This window comes from Notechis scutatus, chromosome 1 (genome assembly GCF_049901735.1).
Source record: "Notechis scutatus isolate UNSWTSFEM ecotype Mainland chromosome 1, rNotScu1.2, whole genome shotgun sequence".
Classification (NCBI taxonomy): Eukaryota; Metazoa; Chordata; class Lepidosauria; order Squamata; family Elapidae; genus Notechis; species Notechis scutatus.
In genome coordinates, this window is record NC_142009.1 from 179,603,921 (window position 1) to 179,626,231 (window position 22,311).

Consider the following 22,311-nt stretch of genomic DNA (forward strand, 5'->3'; position numbering starts at 1 on the left):
AGGTCATGTTATTCTGCACCTGGGTGAAGGGACGTCTCAAGTTGGGATGGGTGGTGATTGGGGCATGTGATGCAATGATGGGCGCAGGGGGTGGTTTCGTAGTTTTTATTTATTGCAAGGAAACCCGGAACTTTCAGATTCGGGATTTTCCAGATATGCCAGTTTACTACCTAAATAAAACAGAACTTTTGAGAGGATGTCTGTCTCGGAGTTATTTGTTGGGAGTGGCGGTTTTGTGGAATGCTGAAATGATCTTGGCTAAAGCTCTGAACTCACTATTTAAACTCTCTTCAAAACTTCCAAGCAGTTTTACTTTAGATTAATATTCATGAGCTTGTTTCCAAAAAATTTAACAAGTGTAATATGAGTTTAGTTAGGGTTTTAGCGCTGAATCACTAAAAAAAACAAAACACTTCTGCTTTATCTTCTAGCAGTTTTCAATACCTCCTGGACCATGTGCAAAGGCTGGCATTTGGGGTGGGGAATGACCGTTCTCAGGGGGTTTCCTCCTTCCAAAGCGGGTGGATCCAATCAAGTGTAATTGAAGGGGAGGGGAATCAAGCCCTCCACTACAAAAGGCTGCATAGATTGACACTTACCCACCACTTATTTAATATCTACCTAAATTACTGGTGACGGTCATTCACTGGCATGGAATCCAAATATCATCAATACCTAGCTGATACTTAGTTGGATATCTTAACTCCAGCCCAGACAAGGGATGTGTTGGATGTTCTATCACGATGTCAGGAAGCTGCAGAGGTTTGGATGGGAAAGAACAGATTTTGATTTAATTCTCACAAAACAGAGTAGCTTAACCGAATGGCCTAACCCCCATTCAGTGCTGGTTTGTAATCTGTGTTCCTCGATTCACAGTTCCTGCTTGAAGGACAGGTGGCAGCTGTGGCTAGGAAGAGCTTCGAACAGGTCTAACCTTATGTACCTGTTGCCGCTTTAATTGCAGAGAGAGAAGCTTTATGCATAGTTATTCAGGTTCAATCATCTCCTATTTAGATTTCTGCAACATGTTCTATATGAAGCTACATATCCCGCTCCACACCGCCTTCTTGGACTTGGAAAAGGCCTTCGACCGAGTCCCCACGATCTCATCTGGTACGCACTGCGAAATCACGGCGTGCCCGAGCTACTCGTACAATGGGTCCAACTCCTATACAGATGTCACAAAAGCCGTGTAAAAGCGGCAGCTGGGATATCAGAGGAGTTCAATATCACCGTCGGCGTACACCAGGGCTCTGCTCTCTCACCACTGCTGTTCATTCTGGTGATGGACACAATTACACACGACCTGCACACGCCCACCCCATGGACGCTGCTCTACGCCGATGATGTGTTCCTGGCCAACCTGCGCAAGGCTGAACTCGAGCACCTAGTCCAACAGTGGCACGACCGCCTCGAGCAGTTCGGGCTCGGTTGAACCTAAAGAAGTCCGAATACCTGACCACTGACAATGAAGCGACAGGCTCCATCCACGTGAACGGGCAGGAGCTACCGCGCCTCCACCTTCAAGTACCTGGGAACTACTCTTGGGGAAGAAGGCCTACTACAAACTGAGGTGGCAGCCAGGATCAGCGCAGCGTGGGGCAAATGGAAGTCCGTCACGGGCGTCCTCTGTGACAAGAAGATGCCGTGCGCCTGAAGGCGAAAATCTATAACTCTGTGGTGCGCCCTGTGGCCATATACGGCGCAGAGTGCTGGCCGACGACCAAAGAAGTCGAAAGCAGACTCCAGACAATGGAGATGCGAATGCTCCGATGGTCGGTAGGCCTCACCCTACTCGATCGCGTCAGGAATGAAGAAGTGCGCAGACGGTTCAACGTCGTGCCCATCCCCACAGTCATGAGGCAGTCCCGGCTACGATGGTTCGGCCATGTGAGTCGCGCCAAGGAAGAATCCATCATCAAATCTGCGATGAAGGTGATTGTCGGAGGAGCGAGACCGCGTGGTAGACCTAAGCAACGCTGGATGGACACGATCAAGGCCGATCTAGAGATCGCGAAGGCAGACCCGACATACGTGGCAGACAGAGAGGCGTGGAAGCAGTACTCAAGGACATTAGCGGACCTCGCCAGAGCGCGAGACAAACGCTGAAGAAAAAGAAGAAGAAGAAGAAGAAGAAGTTCTATATGAAGCTACCCCTTGAAGACCTTGAAACTGGCTCAGAATGCAGCCGCTTGAAAGGTTTTGGGCACAAGGCAAAATGCTGTATTCTGAGAGCTACAGAGCATTTTCCTTCCAGGTGTAATCAAAGATGCTACTTGTCAGTTTTAAAGCTTTTCTTTCTTGGCTAATGACCTGGATATTAGTGTAACCTTCCTCTGGGCCCTTCTTACCCTTAAGAAATGTCGCTGCAAGGATTCTTGGATCATGCTTGCTTTTTAAATGTATCTTGGGGGATTTTTGCTTATATGTTCTATGTTTCTATAAATAAATAAACAATTTAGAAAGCTACATGGCATTCATCAAAGCCTTGTGGTTTCAGCAGGCAATTAAGTGTATTTCAGTTGGATTTTGATGTGGAGAAATTTAGTGTTGTATTGTTAAGCTTTCATTTCAAATAATACCATATTGTGGTTTTCAAGATCAGCCAGATACGATTGGAGCAGGTAGTCCTTGACTTACAACAGTTCATTTAATGACTGTTCAAAGTTACAACGGCACTGAAAAAAAGGAACTTATGAACATTTTTCAGAGTTATGACTTTTGCAGCAGCCCTACGATCATGTGATCAAAATTCAGATGCTTGGCATTTATGACTGCTGCTGTGTCCAAAGGTCATGCAATCCCCTTTTGCTACCTTTTGAAAAGCAAAGTCAATGGGGAAGCCAGATTCACTTAATGACCGGGTCACTAACTTATCAACTGTAGGGACTGACTTAACCCTGTGCGAGAAATGTTGTAAAATGGGGCAAAACTCACTTAACAAATGACTCACTTAACAACAGAAATTTTGGACTCAATTGTAGTCATAAGTCGAGGACTACCTGTATAGTAAGGGTGAATGCAGTGCTTTAGGATAGAATTTGTAAACTTTCACTTCATATTGTTCAGTTATCTAAAATAAGATAGCAGAAAATGGAAAATGTAATATTTATAAGAAGAACCAGTTTAGGTGTAGTGGTTAAAGCGCCAGACTAGGAATTTGGAGACCAAGAGTTCCAGTCCTGCTTCAGGCACAAATCTTAGAAGGGTAACCTTTTAAGAAAATTGCAAGGACTTGTCCAGGGAGTTGCCAGGAGTCATTGTCTCAAAGGCACAACAAACAAACAAAACATTGACAAGGGTAGCAAAAATATGACAATCATCGTATTTTGTTAAGTGCAGGAATTTTCAGAATGAATTGCAAGCAAAATAAGCAAGATTCACCAATATTACATATTTTATCATATGTGCTAATTTCTGTAGTCATTGCCTGTAATCTTAAACTTCCTTAGAAATTGAAATGTAAACAAATCAGAGTAATTATAAGTAAGTGCTTCATATTAAGTTTTTATTATTATTAATACATTTAGGAAATTGAAAATATGCAAACTTTGTATGACAGCATATGTATATGTAGGAGGATGCTTATAATTGTATTGTGCCCTGTGATGACCCAGGGTGGGATACAAAAGCAACAAAGTCACAAAAGCAGGTGAAGTCCCTTTAATTCCTTCAACTTGGTTTTAAAGGTCCAATTATCATTGACTGGAGAAAAAACTCCCCCACAAACAGTTGCAAAAAGGAACAACTTCCATTCAAACTCAAAATACATATAAATTATAAATAGAAAAAACAACAACACAAACCACACTGAAGAATTAATGAGACAAGGCAAGATAAGAGCTTGAAGATGTCCACAGATATCGAAATACACACACTGGGAAGGACGCCAGAACTCAGATAAGAACTGACAGACTAGAAATATTTTCACACTTTGCTTCCAGCACTGGCCCATGCACAGTTTATCCTTTTAAACAGTCCTCACAGCTGCAGCCCATGGAGGGTATCAAGGCCCTTTCTTCCCCCTTTCTTCACGTTTCTCCCTTATCCGCTCCTCCCTGCGTGCCCTAAGATGAAGAAGGGATGGGCCTGGGTCTTCCTCTGAATGCCCAGCCAGTCTGCCCTTTGCCAGTTTCCTCCACAACCTCCAGAGCCACATTCCCACTCCCTGTTGGCTGTTCCTCCTCTCCCTCGGAGTCAGATTCTAATAGAGGCATGACAGTGCCCTCTTACAGTGGAGCTGAAAATACTTTACAGGTTTATCATTGTACCCAAGCAATTACTGTGGGCCAGAACTACCTCCTTGGAACTTTATAACCAACAAAACAACATTATCCACTGTTACTAGTTTTCACATTAAGAACATGCTAAAACTCTTACATTTTTTGAAAATAAATCAAATTTCTAAATCTTACAGTGAAGACACTTGTGTGATCAGCACTAAGAAGTGTCCAAAAGTTTTCTGCCCACTTCAAATCCTGATACTAATATATATGATTTGTAATATAGAATTACTTAATTAATGGTCTTAGTGGAAGTTTAAACGTGCATAAACTTCCCAGAATAAACAAGAACAACCTATGTATACAATAAAATTTGTTTCAGTCAACATTCCTCTTCCACCATGGTGCAACAGCCTTTGTAAATAATGACTGGTAAGCAGAAATTCACATACTTCGTGTGTGATTCAAGTAGCTTGATAGCCTAGAACAAATGATTATATTGGCAAGGATGAGGGAAACAGAAGTAGGGATAAAGTGAATGGACAGAATGAAGATTACAAGACTGTCTTTCAAAGATTGACAAATTTATTAGCAAAGACAGGATGCTATTATGAACAATCTGTTTTGTTGACACCTAAGAAACCAGAAATATGTCATATTTTTATACAAATTCAAACATAACTCTTTAATTTCTTATCTTTATTCCAACATGTTCAAGTGCTCGTTTCTTTTCAAAACCAGTATTTAATCAGAACACTAATTTATATGAAAGAAGAGAGGAAGCAACTGAAGCAATGACATCTATCTTACACCTAACTATGTCATCAGAAATAGTCTATGGAATTTCAGTGCTGCCAAAAATGTATAAAATAAGCATGAACAAAAGTATTATTATAACTGCTGATTTGACAATCTATTAAGAAAGAGCTAATAAAATGAAATAGATGGCTAAAATGGCTTTATATTAAGCCTCACTAAAATAACAAATTACACTCTTGTTAATATTCTATTTTAAGAAATAAAGTTTTAGGAAAGTTAAATGCTTAACTGATTCATCTAACCAGGAATGGAAATGACGGTAAGACTAGACTACCAATTTAAGAACTTCAATGCACAAGTAATTTAATTTTGTAACAAACAAATTAATTTAGGGAAGAGTTTTTCCCCCCTACATAGAACATGAATTAGAATGTAAATTAATTTTACTGATCCTATGAGGAAAAACCTTTGCCTCACAAGCTGGATAATAAAGAAATGGCTTGTTTTCTGAAAATGCTGGGGGGACATTTAGAAGAGTTGGAGCAAGCAGAAAATAATTTACTAATCAGGAAATACCATATTTTTCAGAGTATAAGACGCTCCAAAGTATAAGACACACCTAGCTTTTGGGGAGAAAAACAAGAAAAAAAATTGCCTCTGCTTCCCAGCAATTTGCCTCTTTGCAGCAAACAGCCTCTGAGTCCTCCATTTTTGGCCTGCTCCAGGTGGCGGGGATCGGAATGGGCAGAAAACAGGGCATGTAGAGGCCAAAAACAGGATGTGGAGGCCAAAAATGGGGCGCGCGGAGGCGGAATAGGCAATGGCAATCCCTGCAGCCTGAAACAGCTGATCATGGGGAGGCCAATCCAACCGACAATCAGCTGCTTGTGCTAATCAAGCTGTGCTGAAGCTGAAACAGACTGTTTGCTGTTTGCTGCAAGGAGGCAAATTGCTGGGAGGCAGAGGCTGAAAGGTGGGGGCTGGTGGGTGGTCAGGGCTTCAGCAACATTCGCTGTATAAGACACAAGACATTTCCCCCCACTTTTGGGGGGGGTGCGTCTTATACACCAAAAAATACGGTAATTTTTACCTTGATACTATGTGAGCATGATTATTTCATTACTAGACTAGGTAACATTGTCAATATACTGAGTGTGAGGTTTGCTTTCTGTTTATATATAGTAGCATGCCCTGTTGTTGCCCTGTTGTCGCGGATTAACACCAGACAAACAGACAGAAAACAATACCCTAATTGAAGAGCTACCAAGAAGAAAACTATCCCCCCCACACACTAGCACTGAAGATGTTAATGAAATGTCTGCAAGTAAACAACTAAGCTCTGAAAGAACCAAGGAGTCCATAGTTCAACACTAAGCTACCCTGTTTCTCCAACAATACGGCCTCCCCCAATAGGAAGTCCCAGCATATTTTATAGACATGAAATGAAATTAAGCCCCTCCTCCAAATTAAGGCCTATATTAAAACATGCAAAATGGGGGGGAATGGTGGGGGGCTTGCTGTTAGGAAGTACTTTTGTTGCACACCCGAATATGGTGCTGCCTGCGTTGACCCGATATGAAGTGCCCCACCAACGCTGAGGTCAACATCCAAGCCTTGCCACCTGCCCACCCAAAGATGCAAGGGGGGAATTAAGTCACCCCGAAAAGACAGCCTAGCCATTTTTCGGGGCTCAAAAAAAAATAAGACCCGGCCTTATTATATGAGAAACACGGTACATATATTCCATTCTATTGATACTTTCCCATAGAATTAATAAATAAAATGTACCTCTGCTTGATTCTAAATAGAGTCACAAAAAGAATCCCCTGTAATTCAAGTATTTCAGATCTAATTTATTTAATAATGCATAATTCAACAAATCTTGACTTAGCATGATTTGTGAACCTAGTCAATACATGAGACATCTTACTTGGTATCTGGAGTCTGTGATAATCTGGATGGGGAACAACAGCTTTCAGTTGAACCCTGGCGAGATTAAGTAGGTTTGGATGTGGGGGCCTGACGATTCTAGAGCTGTCACCTTTAGTGTTAGATGGGGTTATACAACCCCAAACTGGCCCCGTGCATAATCCTGGTCTCCTGGACTCAACAAATCCTGCCTGAAGAGCAAATGACAATTGCAACTAGAAGGGCCTTTGCGCAGCTTCAAGTTTTGCATCAGTTGTACCCATTCCTAGATCAGGAGTCTCAGCTTATAGTTAATTATGTTCTAGTCACCTCCTGACTGGATTACTGTAATGCCCTTCAAAGGTATCCAAAAGTTTCAGTTGATGCAAAATACAATGGTGCAAGCAGTTATATATGCTTTTAAAGGAGCACATTATGCATCTTGTCTGAGAGCTGTGTTAGTTGCTACTGTTTCCCTAAAATATGACTTACCCTGAAAGTAAGTCTTAGCTTGATTTTTACACATGTGCCCAATATAAGCCCTACCCCCCGCCCCCAAAAAGCCCTAATTAAGATCCCACCCACTCCAGAGTACACGGGTAAAAATTAAGCTAGGGTGGGGATGGGGTGTGTGTGGAGCTGCCATACTACTTACCTTTGGACCATTGTAACCAGGCCTCACACACCCCGACACCTGCCTTGCCAGCCCATTTCCTCTGCAGCCAGCAAAGCTGGCAAGGCTTTTCTGAAGCCCTCTGTAACTGATAATAAAGCTCCAGATCGATCTGGAGCTCTGCTATCAGCTAAAGAAGCTTTCAGGAAAGCCTTGCCAGCTGCAGCAGTAGTAGTTCCTGAAGGTCTCTGACGGCGAAAAGCGACACACGCAAGTGAGGTTAGTCAGTGGATGACATCCCTGAAAGTAAGACCTGGTGCCTTTTTTGGTGACAAAAAAATATAAGACAGGGTCTTATTTTTGGGGAAACCTGGTAGTGTGCTTCCAGGTCCAATTCAAGGTGCTCGGCTTTCATGGCATGGAAATGGGCTATCTGAGGAACTGTCTCTGATTATATTGGCTTATCCCATCAAATTTAACAAGGGCGGCATACAGCAGGTCTTGTCTCTCAGGGCATGTCCCAAGAGAGGAGGCTTCTTTGCCCTGCACCCACCTTATGGGACATTCTTCCTCCTGACGTCCCCAAATGAGGTCAGCTCGATCCTTTATTTTTTCATAAGTAAAACTTGCTGCCTCAGGCCTGCTGGGTCTCAGGCAGTGGTGGTATGGTACCGGTTCGGACCGTTTGAACCGGTAGTAAAAAAAACTACCAGTTCACCTGAAGCCATAATAAAAATAACTACCCGTATGGCCGAACCGGTTCCTCTGGCGGTCAAGCTGAGAGGATAGAAGAAGCAACAAGTGCATGGGTGGGTTAGGAGGGTCGCTCCTAGCTTTTCGCTTCTTCATCCTCTCAACTGATTGGTGTTAGGGGCATGCATGCACATGTTAGGGGTACACGCGCAATCACCCACTGAACCGGTAGCAACCAAGGTAGGAACCCACTACTGGTCTCAGGGGACCAGTAAGACCTTGAGTGGGTTCCATTACTGATCAAATCTCGTGTGTGTTTTGTACTTCAACTTTTTTGACATGTTTACTGTTTTACATTTTTTTTGCTGTACACTGACTAGAGTTACTTCTTGTGAGATAGGCAGCCACATAAACTTGATAAATAAATGTGATAAATAAATACATAAAGTAACAGAGGTGTTTACGTTTAAATCTTTTAAGAGTGAGTTCTGCAAATTTTTACCATCACGAGAAACAGAATGTTTATTTCGTGATCAATTAAATTTCCAATAAGCTAAAATTTTAAACTGAAGCCTGAAGCCAGTAATCACTGAAATGCATTCCAAGTCAGCCAATTCCCTCTAAAACTCTAAAGCTGTCAACAATTGACCAAATTAGCACCATTACTCCAACTGTCATTTCACCCTCCCATACTAAAACAGATGCTGTGGTCCTCATGAAGATGGAAATAATTACTGTCACTTAGCTCACTTAATTCTCTTGCAAATGAGAAAGAGGTATTTTAAAATAACACTTCTGGTTTACATTCTACCTATTTTAATAAGAGAATGGATTAAAATATATTCATTCAGGTATAAAAAAAATCTTATTCCACTTCCCCCCAAAATAAAACTTAATAATTTTTATTATTAATTAATAATGTTTAATAATATTTTTTATTATCAAACATTTAATGTTTCATAAATAGAAAATACAGAAACATCATGTGGGCTTGTATGTCACATTCTTCAGTGAAGAATTTCTATGTTAATTGACAGAATTTGTGACAGCCAACTCTTTTAGAACTTTTTTTTCACATGTCCTACATTTAGAATGAGACAGATTTTTCCTAACAGTCAAATGGGCAGAAATTTAGGCCATCAGCTCAAAAATATTCTACATGTTCAAATCAATCTAGTTTTCCCAATATTGGACAAATGTTTATAAAGAGAAGTAACATGGATTGCAAAAACTGTTGCATACACCCTGGAATCTGCTTAAATAAGTTTTGGTTACATATAACACATGTAATACACTGTTTTCCACGATAGCAGAAATGTATTCTTCTGAATAAGCAAAATGCACGATGAGTTCCATTCTCATTCTAGAAGTAAAAATTAACTAAAATATGCATGGCATGGTACTGCAAATTACCAGATATCCCCCCTTGTCTCTGAGATATCCCAACCTTTGTCTCTAAAGACAAAAGTTAGGCCAGAAGACTGAACAACCAGTATTGGTTGTACACAAAAACATCAAAAAGATGGGGTTCTTTTCAACTATCTATAGAGAAGCCATCACTAGTGGGACAATCCAAATAATGGTTGGAAATCAGAAGAAATGAAAGAGGAAAGTTTATTAGAACCACTTGGGGAAATTTTATGCAAGACGAAGTTCTCATTCTCTATATACATTCATATTAAATTACTGGATTATTAAGATCGCTTCAGAAAACTATCTGCCCTGCAAATTTGCAAGTCAACAAAATAACTAGAGAAAGCTCATTAATACTGAGAGTAGGGAAAGATGGTGTCTGATATAGAGGAGAAATTCATGTTGTAGATCCTCCCACAACAACCTTAAATGGGAGGGAGAAGACGAAGAGCAAGCATTCTGTGTATTCCTTCCACGGCTACTTTTATTTACCCTTCCTTTGGTAAATAAGACTGTGTTTTTCATAGCAAAGCAGTTATGTAAATCATCTTAAATTCTGATGAGTTTGTTGCTCAGAAGTGAAGTCATGTAAAAATATGTAACAAGTTGCCCGTGGTCTGGGGTGGGTGGGTGAGAGGGGTCCGGCAGGGTTTGGGGGGCCTTCCAGCGCCTTTCCGCGGTGGGGGCGGTCAGCTGGCCGGCGCGTAAGTGGTGGAGAAGGGGGCTGTGGTGGTGGGTAGAGAGGGCCTGCTGGGCTGCTGGTCTGTTCAAGAAAGAGCAGGACTTCAAAAGGGGTTTTTTCCTCCCTCCCCGGACGGGCGGGTGTCTGGGGAATTGAGGGCAGGTCGATTCAAAGGGGAAAAAAAAGAAGAAGTTTGGTGTGAGTGGGGAGGGGGAGGAAAAAAAATTGCACGAAGGAGGCTGCACTAAAGGCTTTAAGAGCTATTAACAGCAGAGTTCTAAGTTTAAGAGTTGGCATTCCCAAAAGAGAAAGGGAAAAAGAAAGTTTAAAAGAACATGTCTTTAAAAGTTAATAAAAATTTGTTTAAAAAAAAAAAAAAAATATGTAACAAGTAAAATAGGGCACATTTTTCAAGGTTCGTGATCCATTAAAAAAACATAGACCAGAAAAAGAAATATTTGTTGGCTCTGAATTGTTATTTTACTGCAGTAAGCTGCATTTTTTATGGAGATCATATGAAAGAAATAGCCTTTGGTTTAGCCCAGTGGTTGCCAACCAGTGGGCCAGGGATCACTGGTGATCCACAAGAAAATTTTGATGGTCCTCAGAGAAATGTCACTCCCAAAGCAATTAATCCAGGCTATGCGGGAACACAAGGCTGCGCCATCCAAATGGCCCGTGGAAGGCTTGCATCACTTGCATTGCAAGCAACACAAGATAGTGAGGGGAGGGGGGGGCGGAGGGCAGAGGGGGGGAACTTACCCCATGCACCTCGCCTGGCCATCAGGCTGCTTCTTTCCGCTTCTTTCTTCTTCTGCTTTTGGCTGCATGCAAGGAAAGCAGCAAGTCTTTTTTTCTCGTCCCCAAACTCCGCCAGAAATGAGTCTTTAGGACCCTGCAAGGCATCCTGCTCCAAAAGGCTGCACCAGCACGACAAGTCTCAAAAAGACTCATTTCTGGCAGAGTTTGGGGGAGAAAAAGAAAGACTTCTGGCTGCTTTCCTTGCCTGAAGCCACGAGTCTCTCTCTTTCTCTCTTCCCTTGAGAACGCAACTGGAGACAATATCCTGCAATCCCAAATAAAGAATGATCGATTGGTAGGAAAACGGGATGGGGAATTTTCCTGCAGACTTTTTGGGGGGTTTTCCCAGGGTCTCTGGTCGGCAGGATTCAAAATTATGAGTTTGGAGGTCCCTGAGGTCCAAAAGGTTGGCAACCCCTGATTTAGCCCATCACCTTGAAATTACTGTTTACTAGCAATTACATAACTGCAGGAAACCACCTCTTTGACAAAGCAAATCCAAGGAAGTTCAGCTGATAGCCTTTCCTTAACACTGATTATTTATTACAAATCCAAGCAATAAAATTTCCAAAATTCAAAAGCCCTGTACATGCAAATCCACAGGTTTCATGCATTCTTTTTTTTACAAAAATAACTGTTACATTAAATTTAACTAGGATTGGGCAGAGAATCATCAAAAGAGCTACTAAGCTGGTCTGTCATTTTCCCAAACTGAGGAAATATTCTAAATTGTGCCATGCTATATATGCCTAGTCAGAAGTTAAGCTGCACTGAGTTTAATGAATGCAACTCCCAGGAAAATGCATAGAAAATTGCATCTTTAACTAGTAAATGTTACAACTGAGAACATTATTATTATTATTATTGGCATAATAATTTTATGCCAATTAATAAATGAATGTATTGCTAATGAAAAACAATCAAAGTAACTACCTACAACTGCATACTACAATCTATGAAAAAATGAATAAAAGCCAGCTTTTGAAACCAAGTATGTTAAATAGACACAGGCAAATTATCAAGACCTCAAGGGTTTTAACATACACTACATGGTACCTGTAAAGACAACAACCAAGGCCGAAACATTTTTATATAAAACAGTTTATAATTTTGTTCACAAATCCAACGTTGTCTTGAACATATTCAAAATCACCAATGTCACCAGACATATTTAACTCTATTAGATACAGTTACAATTATTTGTTTTCTTGCTTTTTCCAAAGGAAATACTTCGTTCTTATCCTCAAAAGGAAATAAAATGCATCAATTGTTAAGATTATGCTTATACAATTGGACAATATACATTCACTGAATTGTTTTACTGCTAATTCAGCAACATCCAACACAAATGAGTACTTCAAAGCATAATTATCTTGAACTTGGGTTTAAATGCTGCAATATATCATACAGACATATGGTTTCAAAGAGCTACAACTGAAGTGAATGAAAAGCTTAAAAAAATATTCAGTGTGTTCCCTGAACAGTTCATCATCTCCTTGGATGTAAAACAGTTCTGTCTGGAGAGAAATCAAAACTTGAAGATCCTTTCATCATTTACCAACATTTTTTAAAAATCTAAATGCATGAAAAACTCAACTTCAGAGCACACTTGAAAACAGATAATTAGTAATCAAGCTCCTTATCTTAAGCTCTCTTTAAAGGAAGATATTTAAAATAATCTAAATGTGAATCTATTTTAGAAGTTTCGAAAAGAAGCAAACAAAACATGGATTTAAAAAGATGTCAGTTTATCAATTCCAAGTTCTGGAATGACAAAGAACAGTCAATTTTCATTTCAACTACTATTTTCTTTAATGTGTCCTCCAAAAAAGCACTTAATGTATTACTTAATGTTAAAAATTGTTTACAATACATCTATAAAAATAATTTATTGAAAGTGCCTCCTGCCTATTAAAATTCTGATTAATACCAATGTTCCCCTAGCAAATTTGATTGGGGTAGTGGTGGTGGTGAAAAAAACCCTCGGGAGGTGTCTGAAAAAGAGCTAGTAGAGAATATCAGTCCCCAATTTACCTCATGAAGGGTGAGATGTTTGCCGTCTTTTCTCTTCGAGTCAAACCTGCCATATATTGCACTGTACTTCCTAATCTCTTCTTCTTTGTGAGGGTCCTCATCATTCATTTCAAAGATATGACCAACCATCTTAGCCAGTTTTTTATTGATTTTCAGCATTTCTTTCACTTCATTCAAGTCACTTTTGGGGAGAGAGGAAACCATGCGTTCCACACACTCGGTGACTGACAGAGCTGCAGCTGCATCCAAAGTCTCTGTGTTATCCTTTGGGGAGGGTGGAGAACCAATGTCAGCAGGGGAAAGGCTGTGCTCACTCTCAGTTCCATGGTGTCCTTGCCAGAGTCTCTGGTCACTACTGTTTTGCGGCACTAAATTCCCCACTCCATCAGATTTGCCAGGACTCACACTCTGAACACATGTTGTGGCAGCACATTTTGGAATCTTCACATGAGGCTCCCGGGTACTATTATTCCGTTCATAAGTATTGCAGGATATTCCCAGCCAAGTTGGCGATCCTTCCGGTAGCTTATATATTGGAATGCTACTGACCGGTAAGGAAGTGAGAGGCTGGTTAAAAAGGCCTGGGTTTGTGACCCAGTCTCTCAAAGCTTTCTGAAGCCTTCGGACGTGAAGAGGTTTGCTAGCCATGCCAACCAAGGCCATGATCTCAAGAAACTCTTCTTCACCTGCCTCACACAATTGCTGAACGTCATCCCCTCCCTGTTGAATGAAGGCATCAAAGTAGAACAATAGATTGGCTTTCTGCAGGATGCGATAAAGCTGCAATTCACCAAGGGTTCTGGGCAAAGCTGTGGCCATTGTGGACCCAATGCCCTGCAAAAGAAATAGAAGAGAAACCAAATGACAGAATTTAAATCCTGGTAGATTAAATCTAAATACACGTACATATAAAAATAAGGCTTTAATCTGGTAACAAATTCAATTTAATTAAATAGGCTTTGAGGCAAGGAATAATAATGTTACGTTTTAATATGTATTCAATTGTATGATTTTAAACACAGAGGGGAACTGCTCAGATTATGAAAGAGCAAATAATATATTTTCATTTTAACTCTCATCCCTGCATTTTGTAAAGAGAAACAACCTAATACAGAGGACTTTTATTAATAGTACATAGTATTAAAGATATAACCTAGAGAACTTTATCATTACTGCAAATTTAGCTTTGTCCAGACATTCATTTAAAGTGTCAAAATGTCTCATTACATGTTGTTCTACTGCTGAAAAGAAGAACTGAAAGTCATCCACATTCATAGCTCCTCCTTATCAAATATGAATTAAGGTGGAGGCTAAAATCTGGTCAAACCTAAGGCCATTTACATCAGACTTAATGCAACATCACCCCCTGTTCCTATTTCATGTCCCTATTTGATTCTGTTCTTTCTTTACCAAGACAAGCCCAACTGCAGAAGAGAAAATTTGGCTTTTTACAGATGTATTCTTAAAAGTGTGCAACAATATCTGTACATATCTCTTGGCTGAAGGTTTTATAAAGACTGGAAGGCTACTGAAGAAGTGAATACATTGGGTGGATATTCTGGCGTTTTGCTATTGCTGACAGTCAATAAACGTGCATGAAAAGGTAGATTATTTAGATTCAGAAGAAAAAAATAGTGCAAATGAGAGAAATTTAAGCATTTGTAATTTTTCTGCTGAAATCAATGGAACTTTGAAAATGATCAAATACACAAACCTATATGAGTTTATTCAAGTTCTAAGCAGACGAATGGTGTTTCTCAAACTGAAGCACATGTAGGATTTTCTGATCAAAGATACAAGTAGTTCTTGATTTACAACAGTTCGTTTAGTGACAGTTCCAACAGCATAGAAAATGCCATTTTTCACACCTTCTACTGTTGCAGCATCCCCATGGTCACATGTTCAAAATTCAAGTGCTTGGCAACTGACTCATACTTATGACGGCTGCAGTGTCCCAGTGACCTTCTGACAAGCAAAGTCAATGGGGAAGCCAGTTCACTTAACCATTAGCAACTGTGTGACTAACTTAATAACTGCAGTGTTCTAATCTGCATTTCTTATTGGAGCTCAAAGTCATAGATTCCTCTGAATTACCCTCATACTCACAGTGCTGTGAAACAGATTGGCTGATGGAGTGACTGAGCCAACATTATCTAGTGAAGTACCATGCTCAAGAATTGTCCCAGTCCCGACTTCCGGTTTGTCGGCTTCGCAAGCGGCAGGGATTTTGCGAAGCTGCGCGATCCCTGCCGCGCTAGTGTTTTGGGGCTCCGATCCAGACGGATACGGAGCTAGCCACCCTGCAGGGGCAGCTGAAGGTAGGGGGATCCGGAGAGGGGTTTGGGGTGTTGCAGACCCTCCCCGGCCGGCAGAACCCCTTTTCCCAGGACGATTGCAGCGGCGGTCCGTAATGGCCGCCACAAAGAAGCTGGCAGCCGGGTAAGAATGCGCAGGAGGAAGTGGAGAAAGTGCTTGAAAGGAGAAAGTTTTTCTTGGCTCCTAGGACTCTAAGACATACTTAACAAAATTCCTGAAAAGTATGACTTTCTGAATGATACCTTCGAGAAGAGGAAAAAAAGCGGCAGTTTAATGGTGCTGAAAGGATAGCTTACCCTCTTTTTCTACGGAATAAAAAGTGAATATTAAGAAACCTATTTTTTTAGGTGAAAACTGGCTTTAAGCGATGAGTGGGAAAGAGAGGACTTAAAAAAATATTTGTATGCTAAGACTTTGTTGGAGGAGATGCCTTAAGGATTGAAAGACTAAAATATATTGCAATAAGATTTTAAGAAACAGATTTGGACTTTCTTTTTTTCTGATTGATACTACCCTAGGAGGAGAGAGTGGGAACTCTGTCTTGGTTTGGACTGACTGATAACTTTGGGATTGTCTTATTTTTCCTTTGGAATATTCTGATTGTTATAAGAGAAAAGAAAAGAAAAGATTTATAATGGCTCCTTCTATTGAGGAACTGAGAAAAGATTATGAGCAAGCAAAAAAAATGGTAAAGCTGGTTTGAAAGAAGCCTGTCTTTTTTTGGAAATGGCGTTCATTAACTATCAACAAACATTGCAACAGATGAAGACAGCAGAAGAAGAACAAGGAGAGGAAGCCATCTTTAATAAATCTCAGAACTCGACCAAGAGGGAAGGAAGAGGGAAAGGAAGAGAAATAAAGGACTTGAGATTTAAAAAAACATTTAAGAAAGGGAAAAACAAGGTGCAAAATCAATATAATGATGGTAAACAAAAGGGAAGAGGAATACGACAGAGAAGGGAAGCCAGTAAGGCAGAGGCTAGAAGAAGGGGGTAGAAAGGTTTGTTGGGAGAAGAAAGAAAGGGAAAAGGTGGAGAAAAGCCACAAAGTTTTGAAATTAAATGGGAAAAAGGAATTTTTTTAGGGATAAAGGATAAGTATAATTTCTTCAAAGAGATTTTGCAAGGTACATAAGATGATATTGTAGTATTGTATTAGAAATAGAAAACTTAAATAGCTTAAGAGTTGATAAGAGATTAAAATGTTGAAATGTTAATAATGATTGGTTTTAAAATTTAATAATATGAGGGGAGATTTAGAATATTGAACTTTAATTAAAGAGTTTAATAAGATTATGGTATTGATGTTATTATAAAATTTTTATTATAGTATTTGTTTTTAATATTTAGATCTATTGTTTAACTATGTATTTAATTATTCTGGATGTATTATTCAGTTAGAATGTACCAAGCAAAATCGGATTGGGTATTGGGTGTTATTCTAAAGATTAATTTGATTAATTTAGTGGGGAGATAGAAAGGCATCATACTCTGATTAGTGATTTCAGGAGAAATTTCTTTTTTTTTTTTTATAAGGAATGAGACAAAGGTACAATAAAGAATGGACAAAAGATACAAATATAATGACTCAAATTAAGATGATTAATTAAGATAGAATTTAAAAGAGTGAAATATGGGGAGAAGTTAATATAGAAGATTTAGAATGGTAAATAAAATAAGTAATGATATGTAAGATGAGTATGAATACAGTTGAAGTCCATGAAGAAAGAGATACCTGGGTCCAAGTTACTTTCCAAAAAGATTTTTTTATGTTTTGTGTGTTGTGTATATACGTTTTTTTTGGGGGTGGGGAGAATTAATATGAGAATAATGGTAACTAAGTCAGAAAGAAATAGATGAAATAATAATAATAAAATGGAATAAGAGTAAAGAGAAAATGGATAAGAGGTTTTTATATGTTTATATGGAAATGGTTTAAAACAGAATTATAGTTTATCTGACTTGTTAAATTTATAATGGAAAAAGGTTTAAATATGTAATGGATAATGATGACTTGTGTGTTTTGAAAAAATTAATAAGAATTGTCCCAGTCCCAAACCAGTTATCGCAATCATGCACCAGACTGCTCAACTCGAACTGATCTCAACCAGTAATTATGCTAATTAATACCGTGTTTCTCACAAAATAAGGCCGGGCCTTATTTTTTTTTGACCCCCGAAAAAACGGCTAGGCCGTCTTTTCGGGGGTGACTTAATTTCCTCCCTGACCTAGAGCAGCCCATACGCACTCCCCTCGCCGCAAGGCCACTTCTATCGGCCGACGAAAGCTCCCTTGAAGGCAGAGTCCTCAGCCGCTTCGGGGCGTGGCATGGCTACCCATGTCCCCTCGCCTTTAGGCAGTCTCTTTCAGGCGATGGAAGCTCCCCAAGTGCAGTCACCAGCCACTTCGATCGGCCGGTAGAAGTGGCCTCGGGGCGAGTGCACACACACACACACTCCCCTCGCCGCGAGGCCGTTTCTATCAGCTGATGAAAGCTCCCTTGAAGGCAGAGTCCCCAGCCACTTCGGGGCGTGGCATGGTTACCCATGTCCCCTCGCCTTTAGGCTGTCTCTTTTGGGCGATGGAAGCTCCCCAAATGCAGTCACCAGCCACTTCGATCAGCCGATAGAAGCAGCCTCGCGGCGAGGGGAGTGCGTGTGTGCACTCGCTCTGAGGCCACTTCTACCGGCCAATCAAAGTGGCTGGTGACTGCACTTGGGGAGCTCCCATCGCCCAAAAGAGACTGCCTAAAGGTGAGGGAACACAGGCAGCCATGCCACGCCCTGAAGCGGCTGGGGACTCTGCCTTCGGGGAGCTTCTATCGGCTATCAGGGTATTCTAGCCTAGGCTACCTGCAGGGCACTCCTAAAGGCAAGTTTTCTCCCATCCCCCCGCCTTTCCCCCCCCATTTCTCTTCACCTCGTGTAGTTCTAACGAACAATGTGAGAAATGGCGGGGAAACACATGGTTTAAATAGGCCTAAATTTTGGGGGCGGGGCTTAATTTCACCTCTTGCCTAGAAATCATGCTGGGCCTTCCAATTGGTGGAGGCCGTATTGTTGGATAAACACGGTATTTTGAAAGATGGTGAACGTTTAAAAAAAATCAAACCACATTTGCTCATCTCATGAAATTTGGGCTATAGGTAATCTTTGGTTTGTGATGGCAACTGGGACTGGAATTGCCACTCTAAGCAATGCAGTTGTAATGTCACATGACCACACTGCTTAGCAATGGCAGTTCCAGCAGTCCCGGTTGCCAAAATTAATTGAGGACCACACATATAGTTAAACAAGGACTTCATGTGACTGGGACTTCCAACTTTCTGCAGGCTTCCCCATGGATGTTGCTTGTGAGAAAAACTAGCAGGGAGTGTCGAAAGTTATGATCATGTGACTACAGCTCAGAATCGCAGGTAATAATCACAGACACACTGTGAGGACTGGTCATAACTACAACTCATTCAGCGCTGAATAAGTAGACATTAAAGTAGAAACTAAGTTGTTGTTCCAATTCAGAACTTTAAATAGGGAAAAGAATTTATCAGATGCCCTTGGAAGATAAGATTAACCACCAAGGGCCCACTTTTCTTATTTAACACATGAAGTAATCATTTATCTCATTTCGTGATGCCACAGCCTACTACCTCTGTGATTTGCCCAAAGTTTCTTGATGAAAAAAGAAGAGCTATATAATAAGTGGGGCCGAATGACTCCAGGAATGTCAAACTGTGCCACGCCAGGACCTGGGAACCAAATCTCTACCAGTAGCTGATTCAGAGCAGATGGAACTCCCAAAACACCAAGGAAGAAGCTATGCCAAGAAGCCTCACATAACTATTGATAGCTTCACAGAAGATTGTGCATGATTGCGTCATGTTTGTCAGATATAGGGCTGACAATGGAAACCCCATGGTGAACCACTCATCACCTCCTCAGAAGCACAAAAGAAGTCATTATTTGAATCTAAGTGTTATTCTGCAGTTGTGTTCTAAACTGTAAAGTGCTAGAAAGAAACCTACATCTATCTACCAGCTCAATAGACCTAGACTTTCATCTCAAGAGTCAACCAAAGACAATGACAGGATTCACTGATAATCAACAATCAAGTATCTTGCATGTATGTGTGAATTAGCTGTCATCCAAACTCTTTTCACACATTTCTGCACGAAGGAAAAAAGCACATTCAAAAGAGCAACAGGCTCTTATCTTTAGCTGCTGCCCTGATGCTGAATAATTTCTGCTGATCCCAAAGAAGGCAATTTATATTTAAATTTCCAGGCATAAAGATTTCACTTGGCACTAAAAATGATCATACAGATTCCCAAATTCCTAATAATGGACCACATGCAAAAGTCTGTACTTTTCCAGGCTTCCCCATTTAAGACAGTCTTGTAGAATAAAGGTAGGAAGGATCCAGGAAAAGCTGTAACACAAGTGGGGCATAGATAAAAACTCACCCTTGCAGCTTTTTTGAACAATCTCTGAGTCATCAAAATAGGCAAAAAAAAAAAAAAAACCCCACCTCTTTTATCAGTTGTACACTTACAGGACCTCAAGCACCATTTTATAATCCTGTAACCCACCATTTAAAAAATTGCTTGAATCCTTAGAGACACTAAAAGTGGTAAACTGCTACATGCATGCTTTATCATACTGTCAAAAACAGCCTTTTGAAAAAATCTCTCTCTCTCTCCCTCCCCCCCCACCAAAAAAACAGGTAGGAAGAACAAGTCTTTAAGGTATTTTTAGTACATAGTTTCCTCCAGATGAAAAGATACATACCAGGCCCCACTTCTACCCAATTTGTATGACCTTGTTAGGACTTTCATTTTATTGTTAATTTTGTTGTCGTTCTAATGATTTTGAAAGGCAACACCAAAAATAAGGTTAGAAGCAAAAATCTGAAATAATTAGTCTAAATCAGACTATCAAGTGCAAAGATCAAATCAGATGCTTCCAATCTACTTTACAAGACAAATATTAATTAAAATAAAAAACCATGTACGCTCAAGTAACATTCTGACAGTACAGTCCTCCAACTGGCCATTCCAAAGTTAAGAGTTAAGTGGGAATTTCCCAGGTTCTGTAGATGGTTGCAGAAAGATAGGTAGGAGCTATCAAACCAATAGTGGTAGAAACACTTGCTGTTATCAAATGAAGAGAAGAGATCCTCCCACCAATCCTTTCTCAAGACCTCTAGCATGACCATTTTTTTAAAAAAAATAATTCTTTCAAGCCAAAAATGACTGTGGGAAATAAAGGTGCTTGCATGTTGTGTGTGAAAATTGGAGGGAGGAGGCGTTTCTGCTGCGATGTGGCTCATGTGGGCGAATTACAGAGAAGGAGAACTCTTGGTGTGGGTTGCTAACAGTGGGATGAATGTACATTAATCAGCCTTCTAAGTCTTTCATGGTGGCAAGAGATGCTGTTTGAAATTCTAGAAAATTTGCCATCGAAGTTCAGAACGAAAATACCACTAAAAGGACTTTTTTTCTTTTCTTTGAAAAGGTAAAATCTGGCCCCCAAACTCCACAAAAAGAAGCTAACATTAAAGCATCAGTCTTCAGTGTGTTCTAGCAGCGAATCTTTTGCATCAATTAAGATGTTTCAGATCAGCTTCTCCTCCAATTCATATCTTATAGGAATGATGGAAATGGGGGAAAAAACCAGAGAAACATTTTGTACTCCCCCCCCATCTGTACAGGTGTTAGCTGACAAATTAAATTTGCACTTCCATTTTAACTTGGCTCACTTCTCCCTCTTTAAGTCAGGAAACTTAAGTTGTATGGAAGCAAAACTTAACAGCAATAGCTTAAGTGACACAGATTTTTATATACTGTAAGTGGTTAGAAAGCAAAAGTTTAATATAGGACTGCTGTGGGAAGATTCCACTTGATATAAAGAGATATCAAGTGTCAGTAAATATTTCTACCACAGAAATGAGAGCAAATTCCAAGCCTTAATAATGAATAATCCTATTAGCTGACTGCTTTCCCAATCCAATACCAATGAGGTTTTATATACAATGAATAATTTCTCCATAAAATGAGCTGAACCTATTTCAGAAGGAAAAGATGCAAAGAAAAATACAATAATATTTCCCCACAGCCATTTAGCTCTACTACCCTGGCACAAGCTCAGACCTCTCACCTTCATTAAAAGAGTAATTATCTCCCAAGAGAACTTTCAAAAAATATTGATTTCAGCAAATGCAAGTCTCCAAAAGGTCTCTTTAAAGTGACTATGCTTTGGACAGCTGCTTATTTTCCACAATAGTTAGCAGCTATATATTTTAACAACCTTTCTGCACCCTCATATTTTTGTATAAAATATTCCAAGTGGGTGGCTTTTAATTAAGGACTTTTGGCCCCGAAACTGACAAGAATCAGTTTTATATGATACTGACATCTTGTTGCTAAATTCATCCTCAAGATGTAAAGAACAGTGTGCATATTCTTCCTCTAAACTTATAAATACAGTACTAAAATCAATTAGATGTATTTCCAAATGCAGGGTCAGAGTGATATATTCAGCCATTCTCATTCTCTGATTCTCTCTCTCTCACACACACACACACACCACCAAACACAGCTTTTACTTCCAAATAGCCACCTATTTAGACCTGGTTCCACCAGTGTTCTCCCTCCCCACAAACTAGCAAGCTACTCAGCAGAAAAATAAGATTCTTTCAACAAATGAAATCAATATGAAGAAAGAAGAGGATGAAGCAATTTTAAGATTTACTAATAATTCTACAGAGATCTTTAAAATTAATTATACTTTTCAACTGTCTACCAAGTTTCTATTATAGTTTTTGTATACTGCATATTTTTGCAATATTATTTTTGTAACAGAATATAGTAATAAT

General features: G+C 39.9%; 1 protein-coding gene across 2 annotated transcripts in view; it reads right to left on the bottom strand.

Annotated features, from left to right (window-relative positions):
* NAB1 (NGFI-A binding protein 1) overlaps positions 1-22,311 on the bottom strand; it is a 73,210-nt gene that overhangs the window by 48,751 nt on the left and 2,148 nt on the right. For both annotated transcript variants that reach the window (XM_026667997.2, XM_087949551.1), the window contains exon 2: positions 13,127-13,960. In XM_026667997.2, coding sequence (XP_026523782.1) covers positions 13,127-13,945 — 819 coding nt within the window. In that variant the 5' untranslated portion in view covers positions 13,946-13,960. The remainder of the gene's footprint in view (positions 1-13,126; positions 13,961-22,311) is intronic.